We start from the raw sequence: 17,039 nt of genomic DNA, 5'->3' as shown, positions 1-17,039 counted from the left end.
TTAAGATCACAGCAAAGGTAGGACCTTCCAGGGACCACTTCCATTTTGCTCTCAGTCCTTTTGATGTATAATGGGCCTCCTCTAACCCCAGCCCCATGTGTGTGACAAAAAGTGGAGAACCTGGTCGTAGTTTAACATGTAGCTAATAGCGTCATAGCATATTTGACACCATAATGAAGAGGAGATAATGAAATATTTCCTGTTTTTAAGCACTTTGACTTGCTTTCTGAGATATAGCATGATAACCCCAATGAATATTTCAAATTCTGTTTCTTACAAAGAACATTTGTTGTAGAGGCCTGTAAAATACATTGTTTGAATTTTAGAGATAAACCTCATACCTGTCAAGCAGGTTTATATAACACTGAAAAGTAAGCCCAAATATGTAAGCAAGTCTGAAGAAAATGATTTTGTTTTGCTGGTACGGCGCACATACTTTTTTCTCTCATTGGGATCCTACTGAGTAAAAAATTGACATGGGGTGGGCAATAAAATTTACGTTAATCTCTCCAATTCTGTGTGTGGAGAAAGCTGAATGCTCTCTATGTATGCTTGGTAAGTTTTCACCACAGTTTGGCCCATTATGACATTATTGATTCTAGAATATGAGTATCCTAGGTAACAAACACTTGTCTAGTGCAACTAGCTGAACTTTTAGGTTTCAAGGTTGAGCGGTTCACTTGAAGGAGTTGTTTTAGTTTTGGATATTATGATAATGGGAATCCCAAAATGTTTTGGTTATTTCGGTTAGCGTGTGTCTGGCAAGTGCGTTCATTCGAAGCTTAAGATCACAGCAAAGGTAGGACCTTCCAGGGACCACTTCCATTTTGCTCTCAGTCCTTTTGATGTATAATGGGCCTCCTCTAACCCCAGCCCCATGTGTGTGACAAAAAGTGGAGAACCTGGTCGTAGTTTAACATGTAGCTAATAGCGTCATAGCATATTTGACACCATAATGAAGAGGAGATAATGAAATATTTCCTGTTTTTAAGCACTTTGACTTGCTTTCTGAGATATAGCATGATAACCCCAATGAGACAAAGAACATTTGTTGTAAAGGCCTCTAAAATACATTGTTTGAATTTTAGAGATAAACCTCATACCTGTCAAGCAGGTTTATATAACACTGAAAAGTAAGCCCAAATATGTAAGCAAGTCTGAAGAAAATGATTTTGTTTTGCTGGTACGGCGCACATACTTTTTTCTCTCATTGGGATCCTACTGAGTAAAAAATTGACATGGGGTGGGCAATAAAATTTACGTTAATCTCTCCAATTCTGTGTGTGGAGAAAGCTGAATGCTCTCTATGTATGCTTGGTAAGTTTTCACGACAGTTTGGCCCATTATGACATTATTGATTCTAGAATATGAGTATCTAAGGTAACAAACACTTGTCTAGTGCAACTAGCTGAACTTTGTAGGTTTCAAGGTTGAGCGGTTCACTTGAAGGAGTTGTTTTAGTTTTGGATATTATGATAATGGGAATCCCAAAATGTTTTGGTTATTTCGGTTAGCGTGTGTCTGGCAAGTGCGGTCATTCGAAGCTTAAGATCACAGCAAAGGTAGGACCTTCCAGGGACCACTTCCATTTTGCTCTCAGTCCTTTTGATGTATAATGGGCCTCCTCTAACCCCAGCCCCATGTGTGTGACAAAAAGTGGAGAACCTGGTCGTAGTTTAACATGTAGCTAATAGCATCATAGCATATTTGACACCATAATGAAGAGGAGATAATGAAATATTTCCTGTTTTTAAGCACTTTGACTTGTTTTCTGAGATATAGCATGATAATCCCAATGAATATTTCAAATTCTGTTTCTTACAAAGAACATTTGTTGTAAAGGCCTGTAAAATACATTGTTTGAATTTTAGAGATAAACCTCATACCTGTCAAGCAGGTTTATATAACACTGAAAAGTAAGCCCAAATATGTAAGCAAGTCTGAAGAAAATGATTTTGTTTTGCTGGTACGGCGCACATACTTTTTTCTCTCATTGGGATCCTACTGAGTAAAAAATTGACATGGGGTGGGCAATAAAATTTACGTTAATCTCTCCAATTCTGTGTGTGGAGAAAGCTGAAAGCTCTCTATGTATGCTTGGTAAGTTTTCACGACAGTTTGGCCCATTATGACATTATTGATTCTAGAATATGAGTATCTAAGGTAACAAACACTTGTCTAGTGCAACTAGCTGAACTTTGTAGGTTTCAAGGTTGAGCGGTTCACTTGAAGGAGTTGTTTTAGTTTTGGATATTATGATAATGGGAATCCCAAAATGTTTTGGTTATTTCGGTTAGCGTGTGTCTGGCAAGTGCGTTCATTCGAAGCTTAAGATCACAGCAAAGGTAGGACCTTCCAGGGACCACTTCCATTTTGCTCTCAGTCCTTTTGATGTATAATGGGCCTCCTCTAACCCCAGCCCCATGTGTGTGACAAAAAGTGGAGAACCTGGTCGTAGTTTAACATGTAGCTAATAGCGTCATAGCATATTTGACACCATAATGAAGAGGAGATAATGAAATATTTCCTGTTTTTAAGCACTTTGACTTGCTTTCTGAGATATAGCATGATAACCCCAATGAATATTTCAAATTCTGTTTCTTACAAAGAACATTTGTTGTAAAGGCCTGTAAAATACATTGTTTGAATTTTAGAGATATACCTCATACCTGTCAAGCAGGTTTATATAACACTGAAAAGAGTGTTTATATAACACTCTAGGATCATGACCTGAGCTAAGGGCAGTTGCTTAACCAACTGAGCCACCCAGGCACCCCTGCTTATTGCAATTTCATATTGTCACTTATTAAACAAGTGCTTGGAAATTTTAAAAAAACAATGGTTCTTCACCAGTCTGAAAACCATGGTCTAGGTTCTCATACCTCCGTGTCAGAGCATTTGAAAGGCTCGGTGAACGGAACAGAGAAGAAATACATAACTATCTGTTGTCACCTTGCGTGAAAGATCTGAAACTCATTTTATTAACTGGTGGAGTGTGTGGTCTTGCAGTTAGGTAGACAGTCGGCCACTGCGTGTTAAGTGACTGAGGTAATTCAGCTCTGCCAGTTCAGAAAATTTCTCTTCCCTAGCTGACGTCTAAGTGGGGTTGTAATTTGGCCTTGAGCTGTCACACCTGCTGGGAAGCATGTGTCATTTAAAAGGATATAATGGTAACATCATTGTTTTTTCAGATCTAGGTTGGAATTTGCCCTTGACAAACACAAAATGATGAGTGACGCAAGTGATATGTTGGCTGTGGCGTTGGAGCAGATGGATGGGCTTACAGCAGGTAATCTGCGTCCTCTGAAAGATGGAATCATGACATTTACTCTGCACTTTTGGCTTTTTCATTCCAACTCTTTTATTACCTTTTCCACTTTATTTTCATTTATTGGTTGCCTTTAGATTCCTCGTGGTTTCACATTAGCCCCTCTTCTCTATTTTATACCAGTATCATTCTCAAACTTTGTTTGAAAATGTCTAATTCCATTTCCATACTGTAGTTCTGACTCAAGGAGAAAGAAAGTATTCTCTGGCAATGCTCTCGGGTTCCCTTCCTCCTCGGGAGCTTTGTACTATCTGTACTTTACTGTACTCCCAATAAACCTTGCTTTGCTGCCGACCCCCCCCCCCCCAAAAAAAAAGTAAGTAAGTACATCTCATGGGATTTCGGTGCAGGTAGTAGCTGTAGGTCACACTTTGAGAGATACTGCTCTACCTAGGATCCATGGATATTCTGATCTATTCCCTTGAATTTGACATTTACTTTGCCACCAGTAACTCTCACCTCTATTTACTTTCTCAATTCTCTGCTAAGCTTTGGGTCTCTAACTGCCAATCAGATACCTCCTTTGAAATAGCCGATATGCATATCCATGTCATCACAGAAAGAAAAAAGGAATGGACTCTGGGTCCATGACCTGAGCCAAAGGCAAACGCTTAATGACTGAGTCACCCATGTGCCCCTTAGCCATTCCTTTTTTTCCCCTCTGAAGTCTGTCCTGTCTGTGCTCTGCCGTGCTTTGTCCTGGCAACCCTCTCCCTTGATGTTCTTGGCATTCTTGCTTTCCCGCTGTAGTTCCTCATTCTCTAGACCACCAGAATTTTCTTTCTGAAACACAGATCTGGTCGTATTCCTCCCTTATTATGAATCTTGAGTGATTCTCTGTTATGGAAGTAGAGCAGAAACAGTGTAGATCATGACCTGCTTGTTTTCTCATCATGACCAGAGGGACTGAACAGTATGTAAACCCTTTCAGATGCTTGTGCTCTCCTAGGGGTAGTGGCTCCTTAAGGTCTCATGTCACATTCTGCGTTTTGTCACAGGAGAAGTACCTTTATGTATTTAGGAACCCATGGTCATGAAGAAAGGTTGAAGGGGCCAGTGGGTGGGGTTGTCATCCATCTGATGGTCTGATGATCAGGGTCGAGGTGTGGGTAGCATCTACTGCTCCTCCATTCTAGCTACCTAGCCCCTGTTGCTTATCTTTTCTGGTCATAAATTTGACCCTACTCTGTTTCAGTGGTTTGAAGAAACCACAGGTGTTTTCATTGTCAGAGGTTCTTCCCTTGAATGCCATGGCAAGTCAAAGTTTGGCCTCCTTTGTTCTACTTGTATATCCCGAGACCAGATTTTAATTTGACCTCCTTTGTAGATTAGACCACATCTTGTGTACTGTGTTTAGTTCTTGGAATATCCGTTTCAAAGAGGTTATTGGTAAAACTTAAGAGGAGGTGACCGTGAAGGCGAAGAAACAACTTCATCTGGTAAGCAAGTATATTCTTGCTCAGGGCATGATAGATACTTTCACACAGTTGAAGGACTATTACGTGGAAAAGAGATTGGACTTACTGTGTCACAGTTTCGGAAAATAGAACCAGAGCCAGATCCTAGGCTGTTATCAGAGGTTATAACCTCAAATTCTTAGTGGAACTCCGTAGTCAAGACAAGTGATGTTTCTGGACAGTAGTTGAGGACTGACGTTTTACATACTCTACTAGATGAGTATATTTGTTCCTTAGCCCTGGCAGGGCTTCAGGACCAACATGAGAGTTCTTCGGAAAATCAAGACTTCCTGGGTCTCAGCTCACACTGACGCAGTCAGGAGCTTTTTGGGTAGGACCTGGCTTTATTTTCTCAAATTACTATCAGTAGCTCTCCACCTAAGGTAGAGGGAGATGTGATTGCAAATATTTGAGGAGTTTTTCTAAATATGCATTTCTCCCCTATCCCTCACCTTGTTTTGTGATGGAGACTTAAAAGAGTAGAAGGTTATTGTGGGTACATCTATTGTGAATAGTATTATCAGGTGATTGTAGTGCTTTAAACTACTGGAATAGGACACGATAGCCTGTTTTGTTTTTAAAATGCTCTACTGTTCCTCCCTTTCCCGGACATACTCTCCTCAATTTCTATTTTTCTGGATTTTCCTCTCAGCCTTATATGGTTCCTGAGGGGAAGATCATGGGAAGTATTTAACATTGGGCCTAGCATATCAGTGGTTACCATTATTACAGTTTGGCAGATTTGGGTCCTCATCATTTGGTCTAGTTCTTTGGAAGGTCAGTGGAATGGACTAACTGAAGGAAAATGCCTCTCCCTATGGTTGGAATTGATCAAGCTGTGTGGCAACTGGAGAGAGAATTTACACATTGTTTCACACTTTTCTTCCCTTTATAAGACCCTCAGATTAATGAGGTGGTAGTCAAAATATCATAATTATTGACACTTAAAGTTAGTACTTCTAATTAATATGTATATTTGATAGACCAGAAAATAAAAATCAAAGAGATGAAGAGGTATATATGAGTGATTTCTGAGCAGGCAATGGGTTAGTTATGTACATTCAAGTCATAAAACGCTTTCCCTTATAAGTAATAGGGAAAGAAAGGCTGTAAAACTATTTTTTAAAGCTGATATTAGCAAGAGTTTTTGATGCTAGGCTGCAAACAAAATCATGGGAGAAAATGTTAACACACACACACTCCTGTACATACGCAAATGTATACATGTAATTCATTGAAATTCTCCAAAGATTAAATTCTGGTAAATTAACCGGAAGCCAGTCCTGTTACCCTTGACATTATGCTATGCGGTTTCCACCAAATTGTGCAACTTCTTTTACAGGGAATTTCTCAAACTCTTATGGTACCTAAATTTATATTTTGGGGAGTACTTGGCTCTATCCACACTGATCTCTACCTTCTTAGCCCTTATTTCCATGAGGTCAGCACATCTTTCACCAAAGTCCATTCATTATGTTCTTACCATAATACACAGTTGACGTCCCTGTTAGGTATTTGGTGATTGATATTTACCATCAATTATATGGATTTTATTTTTGCACCGAATCACTATGACTTGGAGAGATTCACACGACTCCTTTATTTTCTTTTCCTTTTTGCTTATTTTGATTATTCCTCACTGTGACTGGACTTGCTTGCCACCCTCAGCTTTAGGACATTATGTAATATAAACCCTGTTGTTCTCTCTGTGATTTTTTTTTTTTAAACTTAGGTTCTAAGGCCCTGGAATATTCCAGTGGAATTTTTGATTGCCAGTCTCCCACCTCCCCGGGATTCATGGGAAGCCTGCGAACTCTGCACCTTGTGGAAGACCTGCGTGGCTTGTTGGAGGTGATGGACACAGATGAGAAGGAAGGGTTGAGATGCCAGATCCCAGATTCAACAGCGGAAACACTCGTCAAATGGCTTCAGAGTCAAATGGTAGATAATGGCACATTACAGATCCTGCGCTCAGAATCTCTTGTGGCTTATTCCAAAATTTAGAACATAGAGTAGCTGATTAGAGCAACAACAACAAAAAAGTACAGGGCAGCAGGTTCACTGTGATTTTTATCCCTTAATGCATTCCAGTTCCCTTTAAGGATAATGTTAGTGTACATTTCATGGGCTCCAGCCCACCACCTGATTTTGCCTCTGAAGGTGGACTCGCTTTCTTGGATGACCTGCTGTGGCCTAGAACAAATAGTCCTGTAAAGGAAAGAACCTTGCACGTAATAGATGCTTTCTCAGTACTATTGGAAAATTTACTGTAAAAGGACCAAGAGCAGTTCAGATAGGAAGCAGAGTGAATAGAACCTCCAAAGGCAGCGAGGCAGAGGTCTGCAGTATCTGATAGGAAGTGCCCTCTAGTGATCTGTGGGGGTCATGTCAGTTCTAGGGTGTGAGGGAAGCTATAGAATTGGGCTTCCAATCGCGTTCTTCTTCCCGGAACAGTGAAGCCCCTTTCTAGGCATCCGTCTCAAAAACGGATGGCGTGGAGGATCTGCCCTTTCCCTGAACACTTTGGTATATACCATGGTTTTAATACATTTGGAACAAATAAAATCTAAAGAATGCCACTAAAAATATTGAGAGAAGAAGATAGAAAAAGTGTTCTTTCTGTAATACGAGTAATGCCACTGAACTATATGCTTAAGAATGGTAAAAGTGACAAATTTTCTGGGTATATCTTACCACCACCCAAAATGAGAACATTAATACTGTGATAAAACTGATGGTTGGATTGTATCTTGGCATTTCCCAATGCAGGTGCTGGAGACAACAGACCTGAATTTCAATTTGGGGGCTGATTCTTAGAAGCTTGCATGATTTGGGGGAGATTTTTTAAGCTGTTTGTCTCGTTTCCTCGTTTGTGAAACAGGGACAACAGCTTCTGCCGCACGGGAGTGTGAGTCCCGGGAGCGAACTTATGAGTGCTTGTCAGTGCGCCTGGTAGACGAGTCGAAAATACAACACTGAAGAGATTGTAGAGGATGGAGGGGAAACTACGGGGTCCATCTGCAAAGAGGGAAAGAAAGTGTTGGCTCCAGTTCCGTGTCACTCCTACATGGTTCACTTTTTTACAAGGCTACAGACATTTTTCAGACTATGGAGAAGCTTTGACAATATTTTAGAGACTTCTTCTCAGTTACATAATTAAGATTTCATTTATGTTTAATGATAGCCACCTTGGGAGTCCATGTCCTTAAGACTGATACCGATCTTCTCATTAATGCCACTGGCCCTTTGCAGTTCTAATTACTTTGTCTGGGCCAGGAGACCCCCTGGTTTCCTGTCGGGTGTCGCGTCTTCCTTCCCTACTGATTTCTGCTGTATCATTCTTTCATAGGATCAGAAGCTGGTTCAGAAGAAAGAAAATAGTCACATTAATAGTTTGTTACTTGTGAGGGGATATTAAATCACTAAGAATGAATTTGTTTGAATAAAGTAGCTATAGCTGTAACCTTCTAAACACTGACAAGTTTAAGACTCCGAAGTTCCTCTCCTGTGGTTAAAACAAAACAAAAACCTAAATCTGTTGAGTATGCCATATTTGGTCAAGTACTGAGATAGAAGTATTATCCTGTTAATAGAGATATTAATGGTGGAGAATTACATGCTTTATCAAGCTCTAAGTTCAAGAGGGCAAACAGAAAAATATGTCAAATTATTTGAGCCAAGCAAGCAGTTTCTGTTTGCTTTAGGTCTAACTCTATGAGTTGCCTAGAACATTCATACTATGCTTTTCCCAATAGAAGACGTTGAGGATCATGACCTTGATCAGGGCATAAAATCCCACAAGTGACCAGTTACTTAGCAGCTTTAGTATGAGGCATTCGCAAAATCAGCAGAAATGACAAAAGTGCAGTTTTTGACAAAGTGAGTGGAACTGCGATGATAGAACTTCAAATCGGCATCGTGGCCGATAAGATAAATTGAAGTGTGCCTCACTGGCTTCTGACCTGATAAGTCACAATACATTTCCATCGTATTCCTACATTTAAAAAATAGGTCCTATTAATTGCAAGTGTATCTTCTAAAAAAGTTTTTAGAACAAGTTTCATAAAAATAAAAATACTCATGACTTGAGACGTGGGGCACATTCTCTCCAGTCCCTGACTCTCCGCCACATGACCCATTCTAGGCCCGCCGTCCCCAGAATCCCCCACTGCTCTCTGCCCAGCTTCCCTTCTCATGTGTGTCTCCAGGGAATGTTTGTTCCAGCTTTGGCAAACAAGGCCCATCTTAAGATTGGGTCACAGGGTCACAGATCATCTGAGTTCAGCAGTGTCTCACTGAGACATCCTAGCTCACGTGAAAGCTTCTCACCCCCAGAACACTTGTTTCTTGCTCCCGTTGGCTATTGAGTGAAGAAGATGTGTTCTATTTCTGGAAAACAAACACTGAGAAAAATTACAACCCAGAAATAAAAGCCATATTTCTGATTTTGACCACATCTGCTCTCTTGACTTGAAAAGTACAGGAGGTACTCAGGCTTATCCTGAGCTTCGGGCTTTGAAGCACTTTCTGGCGACTTTGAATAAACAGGCATCTTTTTCTAGGAGAAGGTCATGAGTGGGCTTTTTGGGTGTGACGCTGTATATGTGAGATGGATTTCTCCCTTTGGATTTCTTTTTGAGCAGACCTGATGAGATTTTGGAAGAAATAGACATCTTCCTGGAAAGATTGTCTGTATTGCCCCGGGTTCGTATTTATTTTTTAGAGTCATAACAGAAATTTCAGAGGAGACAATAAATGGTGTGTTTCAAGATTGATGGAGGCAGACCTGCTAGTACATAGCGTCATCAGCCAATCAGTGGGGACACTCCAGTGGGGATGCTCCAGTAGCTCCCAGTGGCAGTGCTGTTGCCCTGAGATCATTATGCACAGCACAAGGTGAGAGCCTCACCGCCCTGATTCCATCACACTTGGAGAGAGGACAGGGGAGTGGAGTATTGTTGCCTGGTGGTTTGACTTCCAGTGCTCTTGCCATCACGTTCATTTATTCTTTGGACAACAGTGTATGAGATTCCTTCTTGTGCTGGTAGGCCCTGGTGAAATGTGACTGTGGTGTTCGTGGCCTTCCTGTCTTTCTCCGTTTCTCCTACTCCAGTATCTGGTAGAGAGCAGGCAAACAAATGTCTGCACGCAGCAGTAGAGAGGTAATGCTGGTTAGGGTGCACGAGGCCCTGGTGTGAGAGGGTTCTTTGAGTGGCTGGAGATAAATTTAACCAAAGGAGATTTAGAGGGCTGCGCCTTCCTTTTTTGTCCTTGATACAGAATTTTGAAAAATGTCATCATGAAATAAAAAACTGGATGGCAGTTTTTAAAACTAATTTAAAAAATAAGTGTATTGAGGGGCGCCTGAGTGGCTCAGTGGGTTAAGCCTCTACCTTTGGCTCAGATCATGATCTTAGGGTCCTGGGATCGAGCCCCACATTGGGCTCTCTGCACAGTCGGGAGACTGCTTCCTACTCTCTCTCTGCCTGCCTCTCTGCCTACTTGTGATCTCTCTTTCTGTGTCAAATAAATAAAATCTTAAAAAAAAAATAAGTGTATTGACTTTGGTGGAGACTGTGTATCTGTGTGTGTGTGTGTGTGTGTGTGTGTCTGTGTGTGTGTATCTGTGTTATAGCAGCAGTCCAACTGTTTCTTAACATTTGTTGTCCTTATAAAATGGAACTGATTTTCTTTTCCATATTGTCATTTAGCTACTCAGCACTCTGATTTGGGAATGTTCTATTCAAACTGAGTTCTGTGTTACAACAGAAGCTAAGTGTAATTGTGGCAAATCACTGCTTGCTTGTTGGTTTGGGATTTAGACAGGACAGCAGAGCTCTGGAAAGAACAAAGCAAAACGAAGCTGGGGAGAGAGGGTAGTCAACTGGAGACCAGTGCAAACCAACAGAACTAAGAAAATTAAAGGAAAATATAGCACGATACTTTAAGTGAACATAGCAGGCAAAACATTCCTGCCTACCTTGAAGTAGTAACCGTTGATATTGTTGTGTGATGGGTACTTAAGGTCTCTACTTTCAGATACAAATGAAATTTTGTATAATAAAACAGTTTTTGAAAGGGAGGCATGGGAAGCAAGATGCTAACATTTATTACATCTTTATACTTGATCATGGGTCTACTTGACCATTAAAAGGAAAATAATATAAATAGAAGAGCTTCTATCTAGATGACTGTGGGTGAGGTATATTGTGCCTTTAGCATTATATGGAGCATCTGCTCCATGAATTCAGACAACTCATATTCCCAGGGGTGGTTGCTGGCTAACTTTTGGACTCTATAATTCTGTAAGGAATAGAGCCATTTAGACATTTTACCCGTCGTGCCAGGAATATCCGGCAAACACCACAAGTTCCTTAATTAAAGTATCACTGTTGCATTCGAGCTGGATCCCTTGCCTTGCTTTTCCCTCCCAAGTGTCCCATACCTTCCTCCACACGCACTGTTAGTTGGCTACAATACTATTGAAATCCCCAAGCTGATGCTGATTTTGACTTAAACTTTCAGTTGTATCGAATGTGGTCAGGATGGAGTTGCATCATGAGTGAAAGTAGGAAGAGTTATTTTGAAGGCATCTCTGGGATTTTGAGTAAAGTAATTTGAGCTGGTGTTCAGTGCTTTGGATGTCAAATAGACTCAACAAGAGTTGATACTCAATGTATTTTTAACTCTCTGCCCATGATTTTATAAGAATCTTGGGAGAATCAAAAGAAATGTAAGGTAGTTTTGCCTTGTGGGATCATTAAGGAGAATAAGTGACCAACTCTTGTAAGGTCATGAGGAAGCCATCCATGGCAGAATATGGTGAAAAGCTAAGTGGTGAAGGACAAGACAGAGAAGGGAAACAGTGTAGGGGCAGAAGAGAGTATGGCATAAGGTAAGAAGGAGGAGGTGAGAACTGGCTAAGAAAAATGGATTTGTAGAGGCCGAGAGGAATGATGAGTGAGTATAGTGGTGGACACACAGCCTTGGAGTAGATGTTGGAATGGCCAGTGGAAGAAAGTTCACTAGGAGGAAGAAACTGAGAATAGTATGGGTAGAGGTGGTAATTGTAAGTCTCAGGGAAGCAGGAAATTAAGGATCCAAAGGTTATGTGGAATAATGAGCTTTGAGCAGGAAGTAAGACTCAATTCCCCCAAGATGGCGGAAGAAAGGGAAGATGTCGAAGGCCATATATACTCTGCTTTGGAGAAGATGGTATGTAAGGGAGTTCATGCAAGATAGTCTCAAGTATAGTCCATTAAAAAGGCTCTGAAAACACCTTGTAAACATGGTAGCAAGAGGGAGTACAGGCTTCAGGTCAACCACGGAGTGAGAAGTGAGAGGGCCAACTTGCAACCAAGTGTTCATTCATCCTGTATTCATCTGATGGTTATTGAACACCTATCATTCGTTATTCATTCCATAGTCATTTGGTTTGAACTCACTGTGTGCCAGGTGCAAAGGCAAACCTACTCACAAAGAAGGCAGTTTGTTGGAAGAGGGGAACATACATGTAGCCACGTCTAACCTCATCTGTTCAGTGTGTTGCCTGCCACGATGAGGATTCCACGATCTGGAATCTCTAACTGGCCTATGAGTGAACAGGTAACTCAAGGAACACTTCACAGGCCAAGCCCAGGTTGAGCTGGACTTTACAGAGCGAGGAAAGATGAGGAAAGGGTGGGAAATACGGCCCGCGCCAAAGGAATAGAATTTGAGAGTGCATGCCACGTGGGAGGTTTTGAGTGGTCAGGTTGGTAAAGCTTGGGAGTTGGAGGAAAAACAGAGGTGGTAAGGTATTTGCCTAATGGAATTTACCTCCTGCAAGGATTCTTAAGTCCAAGGTAACAGAATTGGCAGAAATAGAAATAAATGTGTGAAGAGACTAGACTTTCACCTGCTTGACTAGGTCAGTGCACTCCTTGAAAAGTATTTAACTACTCCATTGGTGATTCTTAACTTTGGCTTTGTTTTGCTGTGGTGACCTGTGGTCTTTTAAAAAAAGAACTCCTTGAGCATTATGAACTCTTGTAAATATCACTAGTCTCGAGAAGTGTGAGTATGTATGCTCATAGTGAGTCAGTTTTTAGTATTTTGATTCTAAGATCGTTTTGTGATACTGATTTTGGAACATCTGATTTCCATTTCAAATGCAGTAGCTTCGTGAAACCCTTCTAGAACTTGCTATAGCAGCATTTCTAATCTTTCCATCGGAAGAAATAACAACTTTTACTTTTTATCCTCAGTGAACAGAAACCTTTTTTTTTTCTACCTCATGAAATGTATCTGTTTATAAAAGCACGTGGGGTTTTAAAAGCAGATGCCTGCTAACATTCATCATCAGAATGAGGAATTCAAAGCTGTAGAAGGCCAGTCTGAGTACTGCTTCAGATTGAGAACATGTATCATACATCCTGGCTCTGTTCCAAAAAACTGTCCTTAAGAAATTATGTAAATTTCATTTTCATGGCAGTCCCTGGGGTTGGAAGTCTTTTAGGCCACAACTTGTAATGTATTTGGATTCTTCGGTTTACAAAATGACCAGAATTATGCAATAGTTATAGGGCAGGTATGTGGTCAAGCTGATGTTAAAAAACTTTATCCACTCTAAATACATGTTGCAGCCTTCCTCAATTAGCTTCTGATTCTTTTGTGGCCTCATGGGCAATGTATCCAGTGCATCTAAGTTTTTAGAAGCAACATGCTGCAATTTCCTTTTTTGTTACTATGTGCATGTACGTGTGTGTGCGTGCGCTCAACACATGCCTTTTATTACTTCCAGAATTTATATGGGAAACTGCATTATTTGGAAAGGTAGTATAAGAATACCAGTTAATTCTGAAAAATAATAGATGTCACATCTGCTGTGTTCTTGGACGATAAGGTTGAGTTTGTGTTTCTCTGGTTTAAACCTGAAGTTATTTGCTCTTTTTTTTTTTTTTTTTTTTTTAAGATTTTATTTATTTCAGAGAGAGAAAAAATGAGAGAGCATGCACAGGGAGGAGAGGCAGAAGCGGACTCCCTGCTGAGCAGGGAGCCTGATGTAGGACTCCATCCCAGGACCCTGGGATCATGACCTGAGCTGAAGGCAGATGCTTAACCAACTGAGCCTGCCAGGCGCCCCTGAAGTTATTTGCTTTCTTCATTGACCTCTGGATGGCCCTATCTAACTAATTTGAGCTCCAGTGGCTTTTGTTTCTGTTGTAGTTGAATGAGGAATCAGGAAATTCTATTGGGATTACCGGTCATATGATTATGAGCTACTTACAGGAGATAACAAGGGACATATCAGATATACTGCTGTATTTCAAAATGATGTTTTTATATTGTGTGCTCTCCGTGAGCCTTTTTGTGTATCTCCTTAATGGCTTTTATATATGAGACAGCTGAGAAAAAGAAAAATGTGACTCGCTTTCCCAATCGGTGTTTCCTTCAGCATTTACACCATGCACAGACATGTCCGAATCTGATAAAAACGTGCGGGGCTGGAGGGAGGTGAAGAAAGTGAGCACGAATCTAAGCAGAGCCCCAGGCCAGTGCTGTGGTTGCAGGATGATACCTGTTTCCAGGCTCTGCAGGAGCTTGGCGTAACCTAATAGAGTTGAGCAAAGTCACAAAGAGTGAAGTCAGAATGGGAGCTAATAAAGTTCCTGGTAAGGTGTGGATGGGGATGGTTGGGGGAAGTAGTTGTGGACTGCTTCCTAAGCTTTCAGGGGAAGGAAGAAAGGCTTCAAAGACAAAGGGAAGGCTTGCCCTGAGATTTGGTCCTGAGTAACAGGGAGGAAGCTGATATGAGCTGCCCCCAAGGCCTCCTCTGTAAAGACAGGCATTTGCAGTTCTGGGTTTGCAACTTGGGAGGAGAGGGGAGGCACATAAGGGCAGCCCAGGACATTCCCAGTGCCCCCACCCAGAAATAGCACAGATCATTCAGGCGGCATAAGTAATTTCTGCCTGCCCACACACTCGCGAAACTTCGTATGACCCAGCTATGCGTCCCTGCGAGCATGTTAGTAACCACTGTTCCTTTTAGGTCATGATTTTTCTGCTTGATGGGAACTTGTCTGGTTTGGTGATAACATGCCTACCATGCCCATTTTACCTATTTTGAGGCAAATGGACCAAGTTTTAGACTCGTGTTTTCTAGCAGTGGTGGCAGCAGCTGGCTGAATTCTATTCAGGTTCCTTGGATTAAGAATGTATGCCATTTTATTTGCTCACAGTCGTTTCAGTTTTAAAGAGAGTCAAGCCTTACACATACTCCTTCATCTTTTCAGACAAATGGACACCTGCCCGGAAATGGAGAGGTGTATCAAGAAAGGCTAGTACGTTTAGAGAATGATAACGAATCTCTCGTTCTTCAGGCAAGTGATTTTTAACAATGCTATTCTTCCTCCACAACATATTTACAAAGACCATTTTAAATTGGGATGGCATATTCAGATGCTTGGGAGCCGGATTGCTGATAGAAATAAGTGCTGATAGAAATAAGTACGTACACACAATAGGGAGTGGTGAGGACTGTGGTAGCACCAAGGTGTGCCTCCCCGGTCTAGAGTGAGCAGCCTCGGCTCCTCTGATGACAGCCACAGTGTCATCTAAGCTGACTTTCTGATCTGATCTGTCATCTTAGTTGATCTGGTGTTTTTAATTTACAGCATAAATTGCAATTTTATACCACAGATTTTCATAAACCTGAATGTTTTTGAATCTGAATCTATTTAATTTTCAATTTTAAAAATGATCCTGTGAGCTGAACAGAACAGAAGTGAGTAGCGGACTCTGGTTTCGTGGCTAAATTTGAGTTTTCTTCTTCTTAATGTTTTAAATGCACGACAAACATTTTTATTTTGGTATTTTGAGTTAAGTAAATTGCAGTGTATTTATGGGATTGGTGATCGTGGGGAAAGACTCACGTGTAGTCCTTGACAGCTTCTCTTTCAAACATAACTCTCTTAATCTCTAATACTACCTCCCACTCCCATTCCAACCTCCCCAAAATGATGATCTATGCACATACCCTCTCGCATAAAATGGTTGAAATGAAGTTAACCTATAACTACAAGGTATTGCATATCCCCAATCAGCCCTAACCTCCTTAAAAATTGGGAGTCTGCAGGTCAAGAAGCATCACTTAGATAGGATTGTAAAGGACTGCTGTCTTATTGACAGTTTTTTTTTCCCCTTACAACAAATGGGTAGTGACATCATTCCAGTTTTTGTTCTATTTAGAGAAATAAAGTTTGTAGTGGGACCCAAATCCTTCCTAATCTATTGCAGTATTTTGCTCTATATACAGGTAAGTGTGTTAACAGACCACGTGGATGCTCAGGGGGAGAAGATTCGAGATTTGGAATTTTGTCTTGAAGAGCACCGGGAGAAGCTGAATGCCACAGAGGAAATGCTGCAGCAGGTATGTTCAGAAGCCGTCACTGAGGTGGGGTATTCTTGCTCGCCTGTTTGAAGTTCTGCACTTGTTTGTTGTGTCCCCTCGGACGCAGCATTGAAGTTCATGATTCACCGAGACTGGCATAGTTTAAGCAAAAACCGAGGGTAACAGGGTCTCAAAACACATGCATAACATAGAAAGCGTTCATGTAATTTGAATCTGGAATAAAATACTGATAGGATTATAGGTAGTTTTAATGTTCTTCTTTAAATTTGCATATGGTTTCCTAACCCCCAGATATGAGCATATATTTTATGATTAAGAAAAAAGATACGTACCATATGTGACTTTTATGGGGAAAAGAAAACAAACCCAAACTTGTAATACACCACACACACACACACACACACAGTGCTCGTAGACGAGAGGGCCTATAATATAGCGGGTAGGGTACGTACTGGAGGGAGACTGTTTCAGTTTGAGTCCTTGCTCTGCCACATCCTTGCTGTATGACCTTTGGCAGGTTTTCAGCCTCTCTGTTCCTCACCTTCCTCATTTGTTGAACACAGATAATTCCTGAGTTATCTTTAGTAGGAGTTTCTGCTTTAGAAAGTTGTTTTGAGGATCGAACCACATCAGAACAGTGCCTAACACAGAGCGACCCTGTCAGCATCAGTGTTCTCTTCAGGCTTTGAAGCAGTTAAGATTTCTGCATATCTAGAGCATGTACGTCTCCCCAGGAAGTAAGCGCACACTTAGTTCTGCTCCATGAAGGTTCACAGAAGCAGATAATATTTTCAAATTTTATCTGTTTAGTGATTAATCTTTACCACATTCCCGACTTGATAGTTACTGCTTTGCAGGGTAA

General features: G+C 41.0%; 1 protein-coding gene across 1 annotated transcript in view; it reads left to right on the top strand.

The window, feature by feature from the left end:
* Nucleotides 1-3,195: 3,195 nt before the first annotated feature.
* LOC309868517 (liprin-beta-1-like) overlaps nucleotides 3,196-17,039 on the top strand; it is a 61,984-nt gene continuing 48,140 nt past the window's right edge. The window contains exons 1-4 of the mRNA XM_082738441.1: nucleotides 3,196-3,289; nucleotides 6,518-6,726; nucleotides 15,060-15,146; nucleotides 16,082-16,195. Coding sequence (XP_082594567.1) covers nucleotides 3,226-3,289; nucleotides 6,518-6,726; nucleotides 15,060-15,146; nucleotides 16,082-16,195 — 474 coding nt within the window. The 5' untranslated portion in view covers nucleotides 3,196-3,225. The remainder of the gene's footprint in view (nucleotides 3,290-6,517; nucleotides 6,727-15,059; nucleotides 15,147-16,081; nucleotides 16,196-17,039) is intronic.

The sequence above is a fragment of the Mustela nivalis genome (genome assembly GCF_964662115.1).
Source record: "Mustela nivalis genome assembly, chromosome: 7".
NCBI lineage: Eukaryota > Metazoa > Chordata > Mammalia > Carnivora > Mustelidae > Mustela > Mustela nivalis.
Note: the sequence above shows the minus strand (reverse complement) of the source record. Positions and strands in the feature narration are given on the sequence as shown.